The sequence below is a fragment of the Poecilia reticulata genome, chromosome 22, assembly GCF_904066995.2.
Source record: "Poecilia reticulata chromosome 22, P_reticulata-male-v2, whole genome shotgun sequence".
Lineage (NCBI taxonomy): Eukaryota > Metazoa > Chordata > Actinopteri > Cyprinodontiformes > Poeciliidae > Poecilia > Poecilia reticulata.
In genome coordinates, this window is record NC_088851.1 from 14029448 (window position 1) to 14051482 (window position 22035).

Sequence of the window (22035 nt, forward strand, 5' to 3'; positions counted from 1 at the left end):
TGTCTGTCTGTCTCAGACTGCTTTGTTTCCTATCCAGGTGTTAATAAAACCACACAAACCAACACAAGTGCACGGACGCTCACAGCTGCTGGGACAGATGTGGCAATTCTGAGATGTATGAGTACTGAGTCACGTCTGGCAGCCGAGCACGCGTGTTTGTGTTTCATGACTCTGGGCTTTTTAGTGTTGGCTGGTTCAAAGTCTGGTTGCACATGAGCTGAGAGAGCAGCCAGAGGAGTTTTAAGGGAGCATAAAAAAGAAAAAAAAAAAAGAAAATTGTTGACGTGGTTGGTTCAGGACGAAAGGTGGATGGAAAACAAGGCCAGAGAGAAAGCAGTGAGACACACAGGAACACGCATACACACAGAAAAGGGATGAGTCATCAGTGAGTATGTGAAAGGGCTTAAAGAGGCTCTAATTGCATCTGGTGAGAAATATAATAGCAGCATCTTGTTAAGGAAGTGGAAGAGACAAAAAGGAGTGAAAACGGAAGAAGAATAATCAGAACTGAGTTTTTTCCATTAGCTTCTCTATACTAAATGGTTGGTGGCAATAATTCCGCATATTTTCCTTTCAAATAATGGCATAAATAAAACTTTTTTTCTTCACAGGTTACCAAGACTTTCTAGGAACTGGCATCCGCAGCGAGTGTTGCTCGCTGGTGACATTTGCGTAAATTGAGCGTCGCTTCACCCCCGCGTTATTAAACCCATTAACACCCGTTCCCTCCAGAGAACTCCATTTACGCAACGCTCTGGTGCAGCAACGTCGAGGTGGCATCTTTGCCAAACGTCTGCGCTCGCCTTGCATCTCTTCTGGTGCTTCATGCCAAGCTGACATGGAGCGGAGGGTGGGTGGGGGGGCGGGGCGCTCGGAGAGGCCATCTGGGTATCCCATCTGCAACACGGTTACGGCTGCGACTCTTTGCTACTGGCAGCCTGCAGCGAGCGATTATGGACGACAGTCTCTGATGACAGGGGTGACAGTCTCCTGAGACGTTTCTGTGACGCAGAAGGCTGCTAATAATAGATTATTAACTCAGTAACCTTGTGACAAAAGAAAAGTGGAGGGTTGAGTTTGACAAGACAGAGGGTGGGGACAAAAAATGAAGCTTCTCAGGTGAAGACGGTCAAGAATTCTCATCCAGAAGTGGACTTATGGACAGTGTTATTTGCTGCTTTCTTTTACGTTTGGCATAAATTATTACGGTGAAATAACGTTAGAAAGCTGTAACTCTGGGATGACTCTTTGTTTTACATGTTACTTTCATTCTGTTCAAAGTCACTCAAATAGAAAATGTCAAGTATACAAATCTCCTTTTCCACCAGTGTTTGCTACATTGCAATGAAGCCTGGCCAAGTCTAAATTACTTAAGTTTGATTTTCTACAAACAAACAAGTATTCTGCCTCCAACATACACAAAGATCAACCAGGTATCTCTAATTTTGGTATAATGAATATTTAAGTCCTTAGGATCCATTTTTTTCATTACAACAACTCCACCACTGTCACTAAGATTAAAGATCTGCAAAGACAAACAAAAATGTTGGCTCTACAAAGGTGGTGGAAAGGGTTTTCAGGCCACCAGCAAGAAGCTCTTTGTGAATATGGCATCTTCTCAAAGGACAGACTGGGAAATAGAAAGCTCAACATTATACCCTCTTGCCCAAGTTTGGTTCTTCGTAACTCAAAAAATTGTTCTTGGGCCAGAGAACATGGCTCAGTTGGGTCGTCACTGAAGATTTGGACAAAAGTAGTGTTTACACACACATCTGAAAACCCAGATGGCCTCCCGACAAGTGGATTACATTGCAACTGCCTTAGGACCTTTTGGCTAAGAGTTCTGGACACATTTCTTTTCACTGTCCCAACATGAATCCTTGATGACCCAAAGCTTTGTCCTCGCACACTCCCAGCCAACATCACACAATATACAATAAAGATCTGACTAGTTGATCAAATCTGGTGGTTATATCATACAGTTTCAGTTTCATTACTTAAAAGCACATTTTTATTATCAGAAGCATCATCTGTGCATGCGATAGTAGTTACACTGACCTTTATTGTCATGAGCCATTTGCAGAGCCCGGAGAGAAGTCTGCGAACTGATCTCCAGCTGACACACCAAGACTTTAGCTTTTCTGATTGCAGTAAGAGCTTGCTGCAGCTCCTCTTCACCCAAACGCATGTTGGCACCGGCCACAATTACAATGGCATTTTCACCTGCCCATGGAAATGCAAAAAACATGTGTAAGGATAGCAGCAGACATATTTTAATCTCAATGCAAACTCTCAAGCCCATACATACATGGTAAAAAGAAATTGCACCATCTTTAGATTCTAGGTATCAGGAGATATGCCAGGTTCTAAGACACTGTCATTTACATAACAAAGCTTATTCCCAAATTGAATTAAAAAAAAAAATAAGACAGTATTCTGTCACCATCCAGGCATTACACCATGAGCACCAGCCAGATAGTATGTTGGTTCATCTCTTGCTAAAGCCCAGACCTGTCAAGTCATGGACTCCACTGGACTCCTGAAGGTGTGTTGTGGTATCTGGAACCAGAATGTTAGCAGCCGATCCTGTAGGTCTTGTAAATTGGTGAGTCCATTGCATGTACTTGTTTGTCCAAAACATTCCATAAATGTTCAAATTGATGGAGCTCCGCAGCATTTGGAAGCCAGGTCAACATCTCAAAACATTTTTTGTGCCACTCAAACAATTTTTTTATGACTTTTTATTTTGTAGCAGGATGCACTATGCTACCGAGAGAAGCCAGAGGGTTGGCAGGTCCTGAACTGCAAGGTTTTCAAATCATTTCCCAAACCAACATCCTGCTTTCACTAATTCACCTTTTTCATTAGTACTGCCAATTGTTACCCACTTAAGAGATCCATATGATCCTGCCCAATCCATCCACATGAGAGATCATAATCATCAGACTAGCATAGTGGCCAGTAAGAAATTTTAACATCTTCAGCAGCTTGAGCTACAGCAACTCATATTTTGGATTGGATCACACAAGCCAGAATCAATGGGCACTGGCCCATCCATGATCCCATCACTGGTTCACCATCGTTCCTTTTTAAGATTCTCTGCCACCACAACTTGGCCCTTGTCAATCAAACTCACTCTAGTCATGCTCCTGATGCACCAACTCTAAAGTCAAACATTCTGTTTAATATATTTCACCCATTCATATGTGGAGAAATGAATAAGTAATTAATGTTAATCACCCCTCCTGTCAATGGTCATGAATACAGATATAAATTAAAAAGCCCACCTAATCTAATTGTAGCCAATTAAAATCTTTCTCTTTTTTTTGCTTTTTTGTGTGGTTGACATTCTTGTCCTTTTCAATCCTGAGCAATTAGCAATTTCTAACTGGTTTCAAATATCCATTACCAATGGTTCCTTTGAAGAAAACCCAAAACCATGATAGCAAAGCCGAACAAATAAAATAGAAATTCACCTATTTATTTCAAAATGTAATCATGTTGAGATGTAAATTGTCATTGTCATCAATGAGCACAAATAATTTTAGGCAACTGTGTTTAAGCAGCTTTTAGCTTGCAGGACCCTTCTGAGACACATTAAAATACAATTCAGTATTTCTATGGTTTAAGGATATAAAAAAACAATATTTAACTGATTCTATATTAGTTCAACTCTCATTTATAAAAGAGGGGATAAAGATTGAAGATTGAGATCCAAAGATAAGCTCTTTTTTTTCAGTAACTATAAGCTCTTTATTTCAGTAACTGGCAGTAAATCTCCTGGAACTACTTAAATGTAGAGATATACACGGGTGTATTGTGTGTATGCGTGTGTTATAGAAGAAAAAAAAGAGTGCTGATAGCCTACAGGTATTCTTGGCTGTGCATGCATGAAATCATTTCTCCATCTCAAAGAGCTTTTTGGATCTCAGCAGGGCAGTACAGGTTAGCGGCACAACCATTTACCTGCATCGTTGACGGTGATTGAAGCAGCTCCTGTGGCTGCATCTGAAGTCTGCCAAACAAAGTCTAAGACAGAAAAGGAGAAAAAAGTGCCTATGTTGAAACGCATTTAATGTTTGTCTTTGCAGCAAAGCAAATCTGTTTCAGTGCTAGATGTTTTTTATACACTTATGGAAGACAATGCCAGAATTGCAGTACCTACCACTTGCTTTGTGAGCATTTGGCTGGAACCATGTTACAAGGGGTTTAGGACAATATTTGAAAAGCAGCTTAGTTAGAAATAGTTTAAAATTCTTAGCCAAAGCAATAGAGCTAAAGGTGCTGATGTAACAAAATGATTAATCCAAAATGCCAGAAATATGTGAATCTGAATGGGAGTCTTATGTAGTGCACTATGACAATGGCAACCAAATTTGCTTGAGTGTGGAGAAGAAAAAAAAAACTGCAAAAATATTACCTGTGTGTACATCATTGTCCTTGAAATTCTGGATATAATTGTCTCCAAAGAAGTCTTTCCCAACCTAGAGGAGATTGAGAGCAAAACGATTCCAACAAAGAGAGTGTCAAGTAGGGTCAGACTTGGTTAGCGGCAACTTTTGAAAAGTGAAATACTCAAATCTCTGTTGGGCTGGATTTTGGTGCGCCCTGCCAGCATACTGGCATGGTGCCGTTGCCGAAATTGTGCAAAAACGAACAAACAAAAGCCAAGACATGCACACACCCGGAAACACACGACCAGCTGCGCCAAGCCTTGAAGACACGATAACCCCGCCTTAACGCCTCTTCATGCCCACCTCGCTATCGTTTCCATTCCCTCCTTCCCCTCTTTCCTTTATCCGCTTTGGGATGTCCACATCTGTAGCTACTTCGGGTTGTGAAAGGGGTCCCCACCTTGCCCTGAGGCTTCCAATTCGAACCCACGCTTTCTAAAAAAACGTGCTTCAATGCGAGCATATCTAGCTGCCTGTGATTGTGGGTTGGAATGGTATTGGCTGCTTGGCCCCGTTCTCTTTGAAGAGCGGCCTTTCGTCTTGGATGTTTTTTTGACAAGCCTGGGTGTCTATTTTTGGGTTCTCCCCATGCCCGGAGAGCTCCTCCCGCACTAGTTTGATATCGATTGGGCCTCTTTGTTCTGACTGAGGTGGGGCTTTGGCGCTTTAGTGCGCAGGTTGAAAGGCCGCGCTGAGCTTGCTGATTGGAGACTCGAGGTTGTATGGTTTGGGAATACGCTTGTTTGAAGGCGCGCAGGCGTGGGTGGGCAAATGCATGCGCTATGGTATTGATCATGAAAAAAATGAGACATGGACAGTTGATATAGTGAAGTGGGAACGAAGCTAAAAGGTTTGTTGGAGTTGTTAAGTTGGTGGACCATGGTATCTGATGGTTGGGTATTTGCAGTGAGTGAGACAATTTTGAATGAGTAAAAATACTTACAATTGAGATGATGAACTAAGCCAAAGAAATTCAAACTTCAACTCATACTCAACCAAATTACCAGCACCTGGCTTTGGTTGAAAACTTCAAGTCCCTTCCATACCTTGCAGATCATGGCAGTTTTCACCCCCAGTCTAGCTGCCTGAATGCACTGGTTGGCTCCTTTCCCTCCAAAGCCAATGAAGAACTTGTGACCATGGATTGTTTCTCCTGCTTTCGGTAGCCTTGGTGCCTGGCTGGGGTAAAAAAGAAAAAAACATTGCTGCATTCAATTATCGCAAAAATGTATGAGAAACATTTCCAGTAGAATCTGTTGATTGACCGAAGGTCTTGCAAGTCAAGATTCAACACAATGTAAAGAACGTTTTAATGGATGAAGAAATGGGACATGACACAACCACATGTATCCTGGTAAAAACCAGCCTCTTGTCCAACACTTTATTTCGGACAGAGGGTCTGGGCTCTCGGCTATCAGGAAAACAATTGCTTCCTGAAGGCGTGGACTGTTGCAGTTTTAAATGTACCCAATCATTAATGTTTGTATTTGATGTACGTCATCACCAGTTCAATGTTGTAAAAAAATGAAACCGCCTTCACTGTAAACGACCATCTCCCACTGCAAAGAGTGAAGTGCTGAGCAGAACCAGATGACTGTTAATGTAAATTCAATATTTGGCCAACACGGACTGAAAGGCTTTTTTCAATTTCTATACTACCATTGCTAAAACTACAGGAAAACTACAATTCTAAAACAGCACAGAAAATCATAGTCATTGTACATATCTTCTTCTGTTTGCTGATTGGCCTGGTAGATAATCTAAATGGAGGGAATTCTAGTGAATGGGAGAAAGCCCTGACTGTGCTGTAAACAAGATTAAAATCGAGCAGAATAGAACAGAAAGGCAACGGGCAGGCTAAACTACAGGGGAAAAAATATAAGCATGTGGATTTGGAAATTGCTTCATCGCTCAAAAAAGCACCATTCTACTTAAACCTGAATAATCCAAGGCAACCATTTCAAAATTGGAAAATGATGCAACAAGCAAATAACAAAGATGTCTCAACTTGCCTGATGCCTGACTCATTGGTTGGTAAAGTTCAACCCTGCACAGGTGCATATGGAAGGAGATGTCTATCCCCTGAATCCTCTGAATGATTCGGAATAGGTGGTGAGTAACGAAGGGGTGAGATAACATAGAGCCTTATGGCTACATGTGAGGGCTTTGTGGTCTGGCCCTGGGCACTACTGGCTTGAGGCCACTAGGATTGTGGGTAGCAAACTGGTATCATAAACTTGTTTTTGACAGCACTGATGCATTTCTCTAAGCATGTGTGTGAGCATATTTGTGACAGGTGTGCTGTTACTGTAAGTTTACTCAAACACAGGATTTCCAGTAATTGAGCAGCTTTTTTCCCCCTTTTTTTAATCCTGGTGTTTTTGCATCAGTGTGTTAAAACACAGGGAAAAGAAAACAAATCTCAAGATAGTCGAATATTAGGCTAGTGAGGCAGAAATGTATCTACTAGGAAAAAGAACAAAGATTGTAAAGGTAGGTGAACACCCACGTAGGTGTTCAAAGCACACTTGTCCTTTGAACGCATTGTAACCTTTGAATAATTTGAATGCTACAAATAATTTTACATTTTTGTAACTTTTTTTTATATTTATTTTCCTCAGGAAACTTTGTCTTGCCAGATCACACTGTTTTGAATAGTCTTTCATATAAAACTTACTCAAAAGGGGACTGAATATAATAAAGAATGGACCAAACAAGACACAAAAATCCAACCCAAGCAAACATCTTAAGTCTTGGAAATTTTTCTTTGCAATATCTGACTAAAATACACTCCTCATATCTCTAAAACAGAATAGCAACCATGTATAAGTGTATACAGAGGGGAAAAAAAAGTTGTTTCTTTTTTTATATCTGGGTGAAGATCTATGGTTAGCAATTAGATAGCTTAGTTGTTGGAATAGAAACTAAATTAAGCAGCAAAACTCTTTAAAAAACTATGTGAATCATAGTCATTCTATAATGGTCCAGATCAATAACTTATGATTTTTACGTTTGGTTTCTTCAAGGGAAAAGGTTATTTAGTTTAAATTGAACTATGCCAAACTAGCTAGAATAAAAAAGCTAATAGGCTAAACAAAGAAAGCTAGGTAAAGGTAACCACGGCTAAACTCAGTGACATAAAACAACAAAAAAGCTAGGCTAAGCTACATTAAGCTAGTTGATCACAACTAGCTGTGATCAGCTAAGCTAATCACAGCCAGAACAAATTTTGCTAAAATAAGCTGAACAAAGTTAAGCTATGCTAAGCTAATAAAAGATAGGTTAAGATACACTGAGTTAAGTGTATCTAGGTGAAATAAAAGATGAATTATTCTTCCGTTTTTCATTTTTAAGACATATCTTAGAGTAACAACATAGCATACTTTTTTGGACAAAACAGTTACAACTTTGAGAAAAAAAATTGCTTTATTTCTTCCGAAGCTGTAATTCAACAAAATATCAAAAAAGTGCTAGTTGGAGGTTTTTTTTTCTTCTTCAAGCTATATCTCATCCAATATATTTCTGAGAATCAAATCAAAAAGTTACTATTGGTTTTCCAGAAAACTACAAAAGAATAAAGATAAAATGAAACAACTAAATAAAACATGATGTTTTTTCTTGATGGGATGTTGGCATGAAGGTAGTGAACATTGTTTAAATGAATGTGCCTTAGAAGTTTTAGAAAAATCTTGAAAAGCCTGAATTGTAGCAATGATAAACTGCGTATTATGAGGTCAAAAATAAAAATCAGGCCTTCACAAATTTTTTTCCATTGCTATTTGAATTTTTATGAGGTTTTTCCAGCACTATTACATAAATGTATAGTTCTTAAAAGGACTGACATTCGAGCTTTATAATAATGAATAAACCTTTGGCTTGTTTCCACCTGAAGACATGTAAGTGTCAGTAAAGACAAACAGATTTCCAAATTCTTGACTCAAACCACCCACATCTCATAAAATGCAGAAACACACTCGGCTATTGTTGTTTGTGGTGAGTGCGCCGGGCAAACAGCACAGTTATGTGCTAAAGTGCGACCTCAGTGTGTTTTCTCCCACGGAACCAAGAGGCCAAAGCAGGTGTTCTATGACGTGGATTGTTTGCTTTGAGGCTGACTCTCATTTCCCTCTCCTATGTCTGCACCTCAGCTGCTGGCAAGAATCACAGGGAAGTAAATGAGGACAAAAACAAACCCAAAAGATTTTTTCCACAATCTGAACTTTCTTTCAGAGGCTCTAATGTGGACCGGGAACTTTAAAAATAAGACCGAGATGGACATCAAGGTTTTACCTGAGAAGAAGTTTTCTAAAACAGGATGCATACTACATTATTGCATAATAACTAATTTAATTCAAGTGCAATGACCTTTAGATCAAATTATGAGTCACAGAAGTGATTTTTCTGAGTCCAGGAGGCTGTTTAGATCCTTGTTGTGTAATCGTCCTTGTCCATAAAAGAATAATGTTACTGAAGTTCCAGGAAATCAGAAAAAGGTGAAAAGGGGGACGAGCTTAAGCCACCTTACATTGACAACTGGTGAACTGCTTTGCTAACAATAGGCACATATGTGGGCGTTTAATTCTCTGTTCACATCATTTATCTGAGCCACGTGCAAGCTGCCATTATGCAGTTAGTGACCAGAGGCAGCCTATAGCGCCATATAACAAGCCACTTATCAGTATACTCATTGTCTGGAACAGCCATGGATGCATTACTGCTTTAATTTATTTAATTCACTCAATTATAGACAATAATAAGGATTTCCAGGCAGACCTCTAAAACATCTTACTGTATCATAAATACATAAGATTATTTACATAAAGATTTCTATAACTGACTTATAAACATTTAATAAACTGCCTTTAAAATAAACAATCACTGTTCATGAATCAGTAATTATAAGTCATACAGCAATACGTTAAAGGCCTATAAATATGTGGTATAAATAAATATTTAAGTATAAACATCTTTCTACTAAAACATCATCTTTTTGTTTTTGATTGATATTCTGATTACATTCAAATTATCTGATATATTATTAAATATCCTGTCTTATTAACAAAATTAGTAACAATAATAAAATAGTAAAAAGTCTGTATTAATGGGAATTTTGAAAATGAAAAATAACTTTCTAAGACCTGGAAATGAAACAGGTTTGATCAAAATCTAGTTGTTGACATTATACAAAAACCTTTTCTGAGAAAGTAAAAGACAAATAGAGTGCCAAATTAAGATATCTACCAGAAAGGCGGGCAATTCCGCAATCTTTCCAATAAATGAAAACTAATCCTTCCCTCCAGTGTTAACCTTTTGCGATGCTGCATTCTACCAACTATATATGATTTTTTTTTTTTTAGTTTGCAATTGTTCATTTATGTAAATAGTAATAACATTGCCATTATTTTATGAGAACACCTATTTTATTGCTCCCAATTTCAAGGAAAAGTTTATTCTAAATGGTCAGAAATCTGTGGCAGCAGGGGGCGCTGTTATTTCTTTGACGAAGCGATAAAAGTATGAGAAGCAGATCTGCGCCTCCTTTCAGTGTGCTGCGGAGGGTAGAAATAACTCCTGGCTGCTCGAGTGTTTGAAGAAGTCACAACTGGAAAAAGACAGAGTGAGAAACAGCTGAGCATCTAAAGCAGAAAAGAGATAATTAAGACTGTGGGCCGTATTTGACTAACACGGTGCCAAAAACCCTGACTGGATTTCCACCTTCAAAGCCAGATGCATCACTTTGAAGAGCTGAAATTGTACTCCACTATCCGGATTCTGACCTCCATCCAAAAATCCCCCCGCCTTTCCCGCCCAGAACCAGACCGTTTTCCGTAAGCTTATTAAGGCTCTAATTGACAACTCCTGCCCTTCAAAGCAAAAAGTCGCTGGTTGAGTTTCTAATGAGAGCCAAAATTAAAGCGTCTCCCCTCAGTAGGAGAGGGCATGTGTTTTTCATGACTAAGGAACTCACTAAAACATGACATAAACACCTTTAAAAAATAAATCAAAACTCTTTCACATTCAGTTGGCTTCAGCTCTGATATTAAAGCTGCTTTAGGTGTCATTGCTCACAAAGAGGCTGAGAATTTGTTTTCAACTAACACACTGTGGTGCAGGCGATGACTAACCAGTTGTGGGAATGGATCCGACTTGGCTCAACAAATCTCACCACATATCAGGATGATGCAACGCTGACATTTTCAATAGCAGCAGTTATACAAGACTATCTGCACTCTTTAAATCTTTGCAAGCTGATTTACAGTTAATATCCACATCATCTTAGATCAGTGAATTTGCTTTAAATGGGGGAGAGATGGAAATTTAGAAAAAAAAAACTTTTTAAGATTTTGAGTAAGTTTGCTCTAAAGATTGTCACACATACACTGTCAAGCTGCTCATGTTTTCTGTAACATCTTTAGGAAAAACACTGAAAAACATCAACTCGGTCTAACTTTAGACCACTTCCTCTATTTCTGCGACGGAGTCCACTTTAAAAAACTGTGATGGAAAACCCCTTTTGGTCTTCGTGCCATATTTTCCACAGGCGCGCATTTCCAAATATAATCCCTGTAGGGAAAAAGGGGGTTGTGGTGAGTGTTAATAAAAATTAGAGATCTGCACCTCTATTTCCGTTCCCAATGCTGGTGGAAAACTTATAGCTTCGGATTCCTTCTTTCAAAGAACACATTTGCAATCCAGAACTAATGCTACAGGGAGATTTCAACCAGCAACATCCGCACCATTAATTGCTTGAAAATTTTGTCTCCGGCTAACTTTGCAAGCAATAACAGGCCCATTTTACTGGGACACAAACCAGAGGACATATCATCTACATCCCAGTAACAGTCCAAGTCTGGTTTGGAGACCTCCAAAGCAGAATTGTCTTGAGGCACAATTCTGGGGAAGGATACTGAAATATTTCTGCTGCTTTGGAAGTTCCACTGAGTACACTGGCCTCCATCAGTTATTAATGTGAGAAGTTTGGAACCACTAGGACTCATCCAGGAGCTGGTCGGCGATCTAAACTGAATGATTTGAGGATAAGAACCTTAGTTGGAGAGATGACCAAAGACCCAATGGTCATAGATCCAGCATTCCTCTATGGGGAGAGGGGAAACTTCCAGAAGCATAACCATCTCTGCAACAATCTACTAACCACGCCTTTATAGTAGAATTGGCCAGATGAAAGCTGCTTCTAATAAGGCAGCTCATGAGAACAAAATTCTCTGGTCTGATGAAACAAAGACTGAACTCTCTGGTGACAATACCAGAGAGTATTGTCACCAGAGAGTATTGTCACCAGTACTCCAGTTTGGAGGAAATCAGGTACTGCTGGTGGTGGCAGGATCAAGCTATGGGGATGTTGTGCAGTAGCAGGAACTGTCAGACAAGTCCAGAGCGTTCTTGACCTTAGTCTGGGTCATTGTCCTGCTCACCACAACCCAGGGCACATGGCCAGAACCACTCTGTGAATGTTCTGCAATGGCCAAGCTAGAGTCCAGAGTTGATCTGACTCATCAGACGTCTCCCATCCAACCAGGTGGAGATTGAGAAGAACTGCAAAGAACGAGCCAAACTGCCTAAAGATAGGTAAGTTAAGGTTGTGGCATCATATTAAAAAGACGTGAGGCTGTAATTGCTGCCAATGGTGGACCAACAAAGTATTAAGCAAATGTTATGGATACTTATATAAATGTGATTCATTGATTTCCCATTTTTAATAAAATTTGTAAAGGACTCAAAAATGTTTTTGACACTGTCATATTGAGTGTGAGTATAATTTTTAGTTAGGAAATTACTTTGATAAAATTTGGAATAAGGCAGAGGTATACCAAAATGTGCTAAAGAGGAAGCCCTCAACAAAGTGACAACACATTTAGAGCAAAAAGTCTTTCAATAATGCACGTATAACTGGGTCTATATTATTATTTGTATAATTAATAATCACACAACGCAGAAGTCCACAGCACACACTTGAAATCTGATTGCAAATAAAACACTAATATTATTCATTTGTGCCATGTAATTTTTACACCTCAGCAGAACAGTCAGTCATGGACTGCTCATTAAAAGTTCCTATACACCTGGATTTTTGATTTTATTTTTCTGTTTGAAATCCTGCTGTTGATATAACATCACATGTGAGGATTTCTTCATAACTTCACTGGTATAAAAGAATCCCAAACATGATGATAAATTGCATAGTCAGATTTTATTCACAAACCGAGAAGCATCACACAGGATCCAGATGAAAATGCTGAGACCTCAGTATTACATTTTTCAAATTCATTTCCTTATATGGTAAATAGAATCTGGCCTGTTTCCTCCTGGGCCAACCAGAGGAAGTTATTGAGTTTCCTGAGATTTCATACTATGTTTGAGATTTGTCATCAAACATAATGCTTTTTAAAGTGATATCAGGCAACGGAAAAGTAAGTGTGTAATTGGACTCACCTGACCAAGTCAGTCATGCAGGATCCGACCACAACAACATCAAACGTCTTGTCGCTCATTATCTGAAGAACAGAAGAAACATTACCTCAGTTATATGTCAAATATCTCATCACATGTTCATCACACTGGAGGTTATTGATTGCTTGGGCAACATTAAAGACACCATCAGACTAAAATGCAGTGGGAGCATCTCAGGCAAAATATGTAAACTAGTTTCTCTGGGGCCACAAAACTCGCCCCATTTATCTCCCACATTAGCATGAGCTTGACTGAAACAAGGAAGAAGGTAAAAATAGAGCATTCATCACAGAGCTGAGTTGGACATATCCCAGCCTTACCGGAGGTATTGGAGGGGAGGAAGGGGGGGCATTTTGATGCTATGTCCCGTGAATGCACCACAACCCAAGCAAAGTCTGTAATTAATTCAATCCCCTGCTTGTATTGGAGCTAATGCCGGCGTGTTAATCTCCTTAAATCTCTTCCTATAGGCAGTGGGAGACTTGGAAAGCTTGGCCGCTGGCTGTAGGATGGCTCGATTCTGTCTCCCACATCTCACAGCGCATTGTCTTCTCTCCGCAGGAAGTAAACTTAGAACCTCCTCAATGAAAACCGTGATTATGATGAGATCCATATAGTCTGACCTTATGAAGAATGATAGCACTCTGCACAACTCTCTCATGCTTACTCAAATTGAGTAATTTCACTTAAAATCCTTTGCAAGATAAAATCTGACTGTATAATGAGAAACTCCCTGTGCCTCTAAAGGAATCCCACCAGTAATATGTGCCTGATAACCAGTCTCGAATGCGCTGCATGGAGCTTTTTTTGTTTTTCTTTTGGTGAATACTTTCAGATTGAGCCTGAATCACTAGTGTGAAGGCGGACTTTCCCAGCCATGAATCAGCCATAATATCCATGCACAGACATAACTGATAATACTGTGTGCACCAGCATCTGTGCTCAATTTTTTTTAATATTATTTCAAAAGTTGCTTTGATTTTGCCTGTATAGGTCAAAATTTCCTACACACGTGTTCCAGCTGGTATATAAATAATCAAAAAGCAAAGACTAAATATCCACCCACGCTGCAGGTTGACATTTCAGATAATTTTTTATTCATAACAAAATAAGTATTTAGGATGTGGATATGTTTTGATAAGTTGTAAACCCAGACAGCAAAGAATGTTTGATCCACAAAAACTCTATTCCTCATCTGGCTTCAAGTGAAACCACTGTTGACCTTTGGGCCACACCTGGTCTGTACAACACGTGCCATGACACTAGTCGGGTCTGGCTGCAGACGTATGAGTCATGTCGGGCTCTCACGGCACAAGTTAGGCCCCGGTTTGCAATCTTTGTTCCAGATCTGGCTACACAGCACAGCTTTGAATTGGAGCATATTTATTCAGTGTTTAATATAAAATAATAATAATAATAATAATAATAATAATAATAATAATAATAATAATAATAATAATAATATTATGGTAAATGTTTTTTTTTAACAATAAACCATCTTCATGCAAGATACTTATTAGCACTAATGCTAATGTTTCATGAATGTAATTTTTGCTAGGAAGATACCTTTTAGATTTGTAGCATAAAGAGAGCAGGATCTTTGACCATTCCTCTACACAATCTCTCTAAATCATGCACTCTAACAAGCATTGCAGACATAGCATGATCACACATCCTCTGCTATGTTAAAAAGGTGGCCAAGAGCTGCTCACCTTGAATGTTTTAAATGCTTGAAAGTTGCATTTTAGCCTCATTTGACCAATGCTCACAATTACATTTCTCGCAAAATGTATGTTTGTAATGGTAGAACAACAACAACAAAAAAATTTTTGCAGTGCTTTCTGGAAAGCAAGTGGCATCTAGCCATTAGATGGATCTAATGACTGTTATGGAGACTTGATGAGCATACAATGCCACTGTTTGTTGCAGTTCTGCATAAGAGAGGTTTAATGTTAGGTTTTATTAATTTATATACCTTTCTTCCCATACTGTTTATTATATGTGGAGGACAAATTTAAGCTTGGTGCCAGGTCATCCTTGTCTGGCACTTTTTCACTTGGTCTTTATTATTATTGTTTTTCTTTATTTTCAGCTTTTTATTACTCATGATGTAGATATAGGCAATAGGTGAGCAGTCATTTTCTAACTGTGACATCTACCTTACTTCAATAACATGTTCTTTTGCCTTTCCTGTTTTGAAGAGTGGATAGGAGAAATTGGAAGCCCAATGAATCAGGGAGTCATAGATTCCAAATTAGCAAAAGTTCAAAGACAATGAAAAACTTCAAATAATGAAGAATAAATTAAAGGCTTCAGTTTAGGACAGGTCAACATAAAAGAATCCTGAACAGATGAACGTTTTGTTAAATATTGAGGTCAGTGACACACAATATCAGGAATAAATCCAATACATAACTGTAAACAGATAGCTTTTTAGTGTTTGTTTGTTTCTTTATTTTTGATTTATTACAAGCATGGACCCCATACAATGACTAAGTTATCCAAACAGTAGAAAGAGCTATATTTCCTTTCCAATGAAATAATTTTATTTAATAACTTGGATCTGCTTTCAGGTGATGTATAAGAATTTCTTCTATGCCGATGCACTTTTTAATGACTTTCCCATAAAATCCTAATGCCCATTAAAAACAGCAGCAAATAATTGCATACATGGCATGAGAGCAATTGATGTACACAACTAACTAATATTTATTGCTGTCCAAGTAGTTCTTTATTGTAATAACAGTAATTATGTAATTTATCATACAGTCCTAATTGCGATGACATCAGTTACAATAAATTCTATTTTCTGACTCCCTCTCATGGCACGTGCATGTGACTTCAAGCATTTGATCTTACAACCGTCTTGCACTAAAAGCTACAAAAGAGCATATGAATGTGTCTAGCTGTACATTATAGAGTTTACGGTATTTTTGAACGAAATAACCAGAGGTTGCAGTGATAAAAAGTTCTGTATAAATATTTAGAATCCACAAGCCTGTGCAGGTTAAAGTAACTGGACAGTGACTGAACTCTGCATGTTTGGAGCGTTTTAAAAAGAACTACACCAAAATCTGAAAGGTTAGACAACTTTTCTTAATTAGAGGGCCTCTAACATAAACTACAATGTACAGGTCACAACTCTTTAAACGAAATTCGATCTAAAATTTACCTTCTGCTGTAATTTGCTCCTGTAGAGGGAACATCTGAAGACGGGCAAAGTACACTATGACAGCTGTGTGGTGAAGCTACTGCCGTTTCAATTCTGGTCATTGCATCCACAAATATTAATGTTTTTATTTTTTTTTTGTCATTTATATTATTTTATAGTGAAACATACAACACAATCATATATAATATGCAAATATTTGTTTCTAATTTTCAAAACAATATTCTTATTATGACAGGCATAGCAACAGACAGCTAACATTGGACCATCACCAGGACCCAAACATTGCATACCGGAAAGTTTCAAAGCATGAAGTAGACATTGGAGTTAACGCTCAAAATATAGACCTTCGTTTCTTTGAGGTACTTTAACACTCATTGTTATATATTTTTAAATAGGTAGTGAAAAGCAAGGCGCACTTAAAGTTTGCTGAACGCTTAGTTTTATGTTAATATAGCCAGGTGAAGCGGTTAGCCATGTAAGCTAAAGATGTTCATTCTAAACAGTTGTAAATGTTTTGATTCTAATCTAAAGCTACGAGGGTTATTGTGTTTTCTTCTGTTAGGCTAAATATGTTTGTAAAGAAAATGTTTACAAATAATTTAAGTAATTTAAGTACAAATTTAAACTGAAAGCAGGGGTGAGGAAGAGTCCCAAATGCAAAAAACTTGACGTTAAATTTATTAAAATACATCTAAATTCATTAGAAAGCTGAAGATGTTAATAACTTGGTTATAGTTTCCCATATTTCTATTGTTTAACAAATGACAGATAAAATCGCAAGTGTTAAACATTATGATGGCATGAGGCTACTACTCAAAGTGCCTAGATGGAGCAGTGCTAGACATATGTTTGTACTTAATGCTGTTCCCACATGAGCAGCTGTGCTCAGGAATCTTGTGTATAAATGCATGTGTAGATTATCTGTGTCATGCAATAATATAATTGCAATTTTAGTAAATCCTGTTTTTAGTACAGTGATATTTTCTTCAAGATTGTGGAGTCATTGGTGTCATCATTTATTTGTGACTCAGTGAATATTTAATGTTTATTCTTATTTTTCTCTTATTTTGTTTGTTTTTTATCTTTTTTTTACTATGGACCTTTTTGTGTCTGGAATAAAAATTGATTGATTGATTATCTTTCGTTAAAATATATTTTCCTGGTGTTCTTTTAACCTCTGATATTTATCCTTGTGCTTTTGCTTGAAGGTTATCACAATGTTTCACCACAAACAGCGTTTTGCATTGAAACTTTCAATGCAAGTGTTGTAGCTTTACAACACTTGGATTTCTTTTGATTGAGGTTGAACATTCACATCAGTGTTGAGTGCTGCAGCTTTTCTCCAGGACTGTCATACATTTAAATCAATCGGTTTTCTCATAACCAGCTTTGTGCTTAAGAAATGCTTACTAATAGCATAATGCTTCTATTGCCATTGTTCTTTTCGAAAGAGCGTGGGCAGTCAAACTGCCATGACTGCCCAGTTTGCAGTCATGGCATTTTCCAAACCCAAAGCTTGAGACATTGTTTCATAACCTAACCCTGAATTAAACCATCTTGTTGCCTCTGGTAGAAAGATGACAAATTGTGGAAAAATATACAAGGATTACTGTACTTAAATTGTTTCAAAGATCTCTCAAGTTAACTTCAAAACAGACAACTATAATTCATTTCAGTTCTTAAAATGTCAAATAGAAAACAAAAAACACAATAAAATGTATTTTTGTTCATTATTTCAAAAGCTCTGTGGCTCTTTTTTGAAGTACATCTGTACAGGTGGTTAACCGATGATTGCTGCGTTTTTTTTCTGCAGACTCCTGATCATTGATACAATGAACAACATGCCGCCTGAGGTTGCACTGCACCGGATCTCACCTGAGCTGCGGCCTTTGCTGTGCAGTGTGGTGAGGAACGGCCGCGTGGGGCTGGACTCCACTAACTGCCTCCGGGTCACGGACCTCAAAACAGGGTAAGACTGAGTCTGTCAGTCACAGCTTTAGGATCTAAGATCCAGCATCCGACAGTTCTGTCTTAAATTCTTCAAGAAATAAAAACCTCGACTTAACAGGGGAAATGCATTTTGAATGTGACATGAATTTGGAAAACCAGAAGTTTTTTTTCCTTATTTTTTCACTTTAGATATTGTGACCTTTAGTTTTTTATGCTTAAATTCAGAAAAGAAGTGATTTATTACATTTATAAAATAAGAGTTTAAACTAAGGATATTAACAATAACGTTTGCCAGTTTAATGTTACATATAGGAAAGATAAATATTAAGACATGGAAACATTTAATGTTTTTCCCTTCACATTTTCATAATTTTTCGTAAATGCGAATTGTTTTGATTTTTGTGTGTACCGTGGTGGTGTTTCACTTAACTTTTCTACGTCGTTTTATTTAACTCTAACATCCAGATGCACATCTCTTACTCCTGGTCCATGCTGTGATCGCTTCAAACTTCACATCCCCTATGCTGGAGAAACCCTTAAATGTAAGTTGGCAACTTTATTCAATTAGGTATTTTTAGTCTCAGCTTAGATTTCCAAAACACTTTATAAATTGTAAAGATTTTTTTTTGTAACATAGCCTTCTGGTCTTATCTTTCTTTGAGTTTAGCTTCAAACGTTATTGTCTCTGTATTTTGTTACATATCTGGATAAATAAATCAATGAAATTACCCAAATTTCACATTATTTCAACTAACTGAAATTTTTTTTTGTCAGGATTTGAACGATAGGCTACTAGAAATAGTAGTTTCAAAATTGTAAAATGGAAGGAAAATTAAACTTAATTAGGATGTCTAACAAATAAAAATCTCCTGTAAGATAGCAACTTAAATAATAATCACTAAATAGATATTATTAATTAGTTCAAGCTGAATTTAAATGAATCTCTACAAGAACAAAGCCATGCTCTCAGAGGTTTGTTAGAAGACATTGGGAGCCTAAAACACAAATCAGATGGCCATCTACGGGGGCATATATAAGCGGAGCAGCAGAGAGGACCATGAAAACTCTGGAGGAGCTGTACTCATCTATAGCTCAGGTTGGAAGGTAATTTTTAATTAGACACTGCTACAATATTACTTTCATGGATGAAGAAAAAAAAATAGTCGAAATGCTAATGAGATCCTGTATATACAGCAGGAACTCTGGTCAGATAAGACCACATTAAAATGTATGGCCAATATGCAAACAATTTGTGCTACATGGTGGTGGCAGCATCATGGTGTGGGGATATATATATTTTTGTCAGCAGGGACAAGGAAGCTGGTTATACTGGAGGGGATACTAGATTAACATTTTTAATCTGGCTACTAAAAGGAATCATTCATTTGCATTGGGTTTTATTTTGGGGTTCTACAGTGAAGAGGGTTGAATAAAAATCTGCACTACTTTTCATGAATGTTTCTATGACACAAAATAGAGAGTCATTTGTCTTTTTTGTTCCACTTTACATGTCTTTATATGTTGGTATATCACATATAATATATATCTAAAAAAAACCTGTTCAAGTTCAGGGTTTCCCCCATTAAACTTGCTAAGCCCTGTCCACCGGTGGTCCACCGTGTTTTTGTGTTAAAAGATGTTAAGTTGACAGGATATGTAAAAGTATTACTTTGTAATTATATGTTATGGGAAAAGATCTCCAGTTAAGATTTTAAGGAGCTGGCAAGTTTACTTTGTAAAACTTCAAAAAACAATATTAATAGTTAGATTGTTTTGTTACCATAGCAACAATCTCATGCTGTGAGTTTAATCTTTGAATTTACACAAATTAGTAAACTGCGATTATTGCTTTTTAGGATGGCCAATTAAACTACTCCCTTCTCCTTTATTTCACTAAATCTAACACAGAAGCTGTTGGAGGTGCTGATGTTTTTAGCAGCAGTCAAATTCTCAAGGCCTCAAACAGCCTTGGACCGGCCCTGCATGATGAGTTAAATCTGTTGCACTACGCAGAGACAACAAATGGGAGATTTAATTCAATGCTGCTAATGTGGCTTTAATAGCTCTTTCATTTCATGTCTTTTGAGTTTTTAATAACCATTTCAAATGCGTTGTCTACTTAGAGTTAAGAGAAACTCGTCCCATAAACTCGACCAACCAGAATAGTTGGTCGAGTTTATGGGACGAGTTTCTCTTAACTCTAAGTAGACAACGCATTTGAAATGGTTTGATGCAAAGTGGAACCGGAAAAATAATACTAAAAAAAAATAAATAAATAAAATCAGTGTGATGCGTTATAGACCGGAGGGCGCGAAAGCTCCTCACCGGGCTGAACCTACATGATGAGGTTAGCGCTGCTCGTTATCCACAAACGCTCCGGCCACAGACATACATTTTACAGGGAAGACAGACACAGAGAGCCACACGCTGGGCAGCATGTTGAGATGTAAATGCCCCATATAATTGTTCGTTCACAAAGATAAATCATTCTCACCACTCCACAACGCGCACCTTTGAGTTCGCTACAAGTTATTCCTGTGGTTCACATAGAGCTGTGCAACCTAAGTTAATGCGGCGGGTTTTAAACTCTTACCTAGAGTACTCCATAAGATCGTAATTCCTCACAGTAAGTTGATGTTAAACATCCTTACAGGTCAGCCTGTGTGTCCAGTTTGAGAGTTTGAGTGAAAGGAGGCGCGCGCGATCCCGCTGAGGAAAAGCATCAGCAGCGTGCGAGGCAAAGCGCAGAGGCGCCAGCTGTGTGATTGGTTGCACGCTGTCGGGTTTAAATGCATAAACTATAAACCTATCTATTACAAACCTATCATTTAGGAATAAATCTGCTCTGCTAGTGAAATGCTAAGAGCAAAAGAGACGCGTCTTTGTAGCCCGGCTTTAAAAACCAAAAACAAAAGCGATTTTTTTTTTCCCCTTAAAACGTAGACAAGCAACGCTTAGCCTGGCGGCGGGGCTAGTAAAGCATGGCGGGCCGCCAGGTTTATAATACACTGGGGGAAACCCTGAAGTTTATGGTAGTAATGTGACACAATGTGAAAACATTAAAGGGATATAAATACTGACATGCCATTTTTTTCTGTATCAAGTCTCAAAGTGGCAGGAAGTTGGGGTCAGCTGAGCCTCTTTAAGGGCTTCAAATCAGACTTCTTTGTTATACGGCATGTAGCTATATATTCCTAAATTAAACACCAGCAGAGCAACATAAATTTAAGGGTAATCGCTTGCAGTCTAATCATGCTGATTGCGCAGCGTGGCACATTTTGATTCCACTTTTTACTTTGATTTGTCAGCTCTTTTTACTCTGAAATCTGAACGCTTGTCTGGTGATTTCCACTGGAGCTTAGGTTAATTGATTTATTGTGTAAAGCAACAGGTCTGCTGCCTGAGAAAAAGGATGTAATGACTGCAATAATTTTGGTTGTGTCAGACTGGTTTTGATTAGTCTGATGGGATGTCGCAGCTGGCCGGCTTAAAGAACTGCAGATTGAAGACTAAACAGCATAAAATCCTTCCTAAAATCAAGTAAAATTCAACAAATAATTAGCATCTTAATGAATGAAACAATAGCAGTAAGTTTCCAGTTGTTTGTGCCTCTTTGCTTTTACTGGAAGGGTCGCTGACTTCTCCATCAAGTGTCCATATCCGAGACTTTCCTTTGTGAGCAAGCCTCATGGAGAAAATAAGTCAAATGAAATCAATTTCAACCTGCTGTCACTGGAAATTATAATGACTCACAGGATGCCAGATCTTTGTTCTCACACATCTAACATTGTTTGCCTTTTGCTTTTTGAATGAGAACATTTCGCAGAATAAAGTTTCAGTTTAGCTTGTACCAACGCATGTTTACACCATCAATATTAATGGGACCTCTAACCCATTACCTCACATACTCCGTATATTCATTACATACTATAAAACGGAACTGTGAGTCAGAGCGGTATGGCAGGGTTTTGTGGCTGATCTGATATAGAT

At 38.1% G+C, this 22035-nt stretch overlaps 2 protein-coding genes across 2 annotated transcripts in view; one reads left to right on the top strand and one right to left on the bottom strand.

The window, feature by feature from the left end:
• rbks (ribokinase) overlaps positions 1-16209 on the bottom strand; it is a 35363-nt gene extending 19154 nt beyond the window's left edge. The window contains exons 1-6 of the mRNA XM_008399674.3: positions 16096-16209; positions 12906-12967; positions 5501-5633; positions 4421-4484; positions 3967-4029; positions 2059-2223 (exon numbers count right to left, since the gene is read on the bottom strand). Coding sequence (XP_008397896.2) covers positions 2059-2223; positions 3967-4029; positions 4421-4484; positions 5501-5633; positions 12906-12964 — 484 coding nt within the window. The 5' untranslated portion in view covers positions 12965-12967; positions 16096-16209. The remainder of the gene's footprint in view (positions 1-2058; positions 2224-3966; positions 4030-4420; positions 4485-5500; positions 5634-12905; positions 12968-16095) is intronic.
• A 102-nt stretch (positions 16210-16311) lies between these two features.
• Positions 16312-22035, top strand: part of babam2 (BRISC and BRCA1 A complex member 2) — an 82067-nt gene continuing 76343 nt past the window's right edge. Inside the window, exons 1-3 of the mRNA XM_008399672.2 lie at positions 16312-16454; positions 17909-18064; positions 18511-18587. Of these exons, the coding sequence (XP_008397894.1) occupies positions 17928-18064; positions 18511-18587 (214 nt within the window). The 5' untranslated portion in view covers positions 16312-16454; positions 17909-17927. The remainder of the gene's footprint in view (positions 16455-17908; positions 18065-18510; positions 18588-22035) is intronic.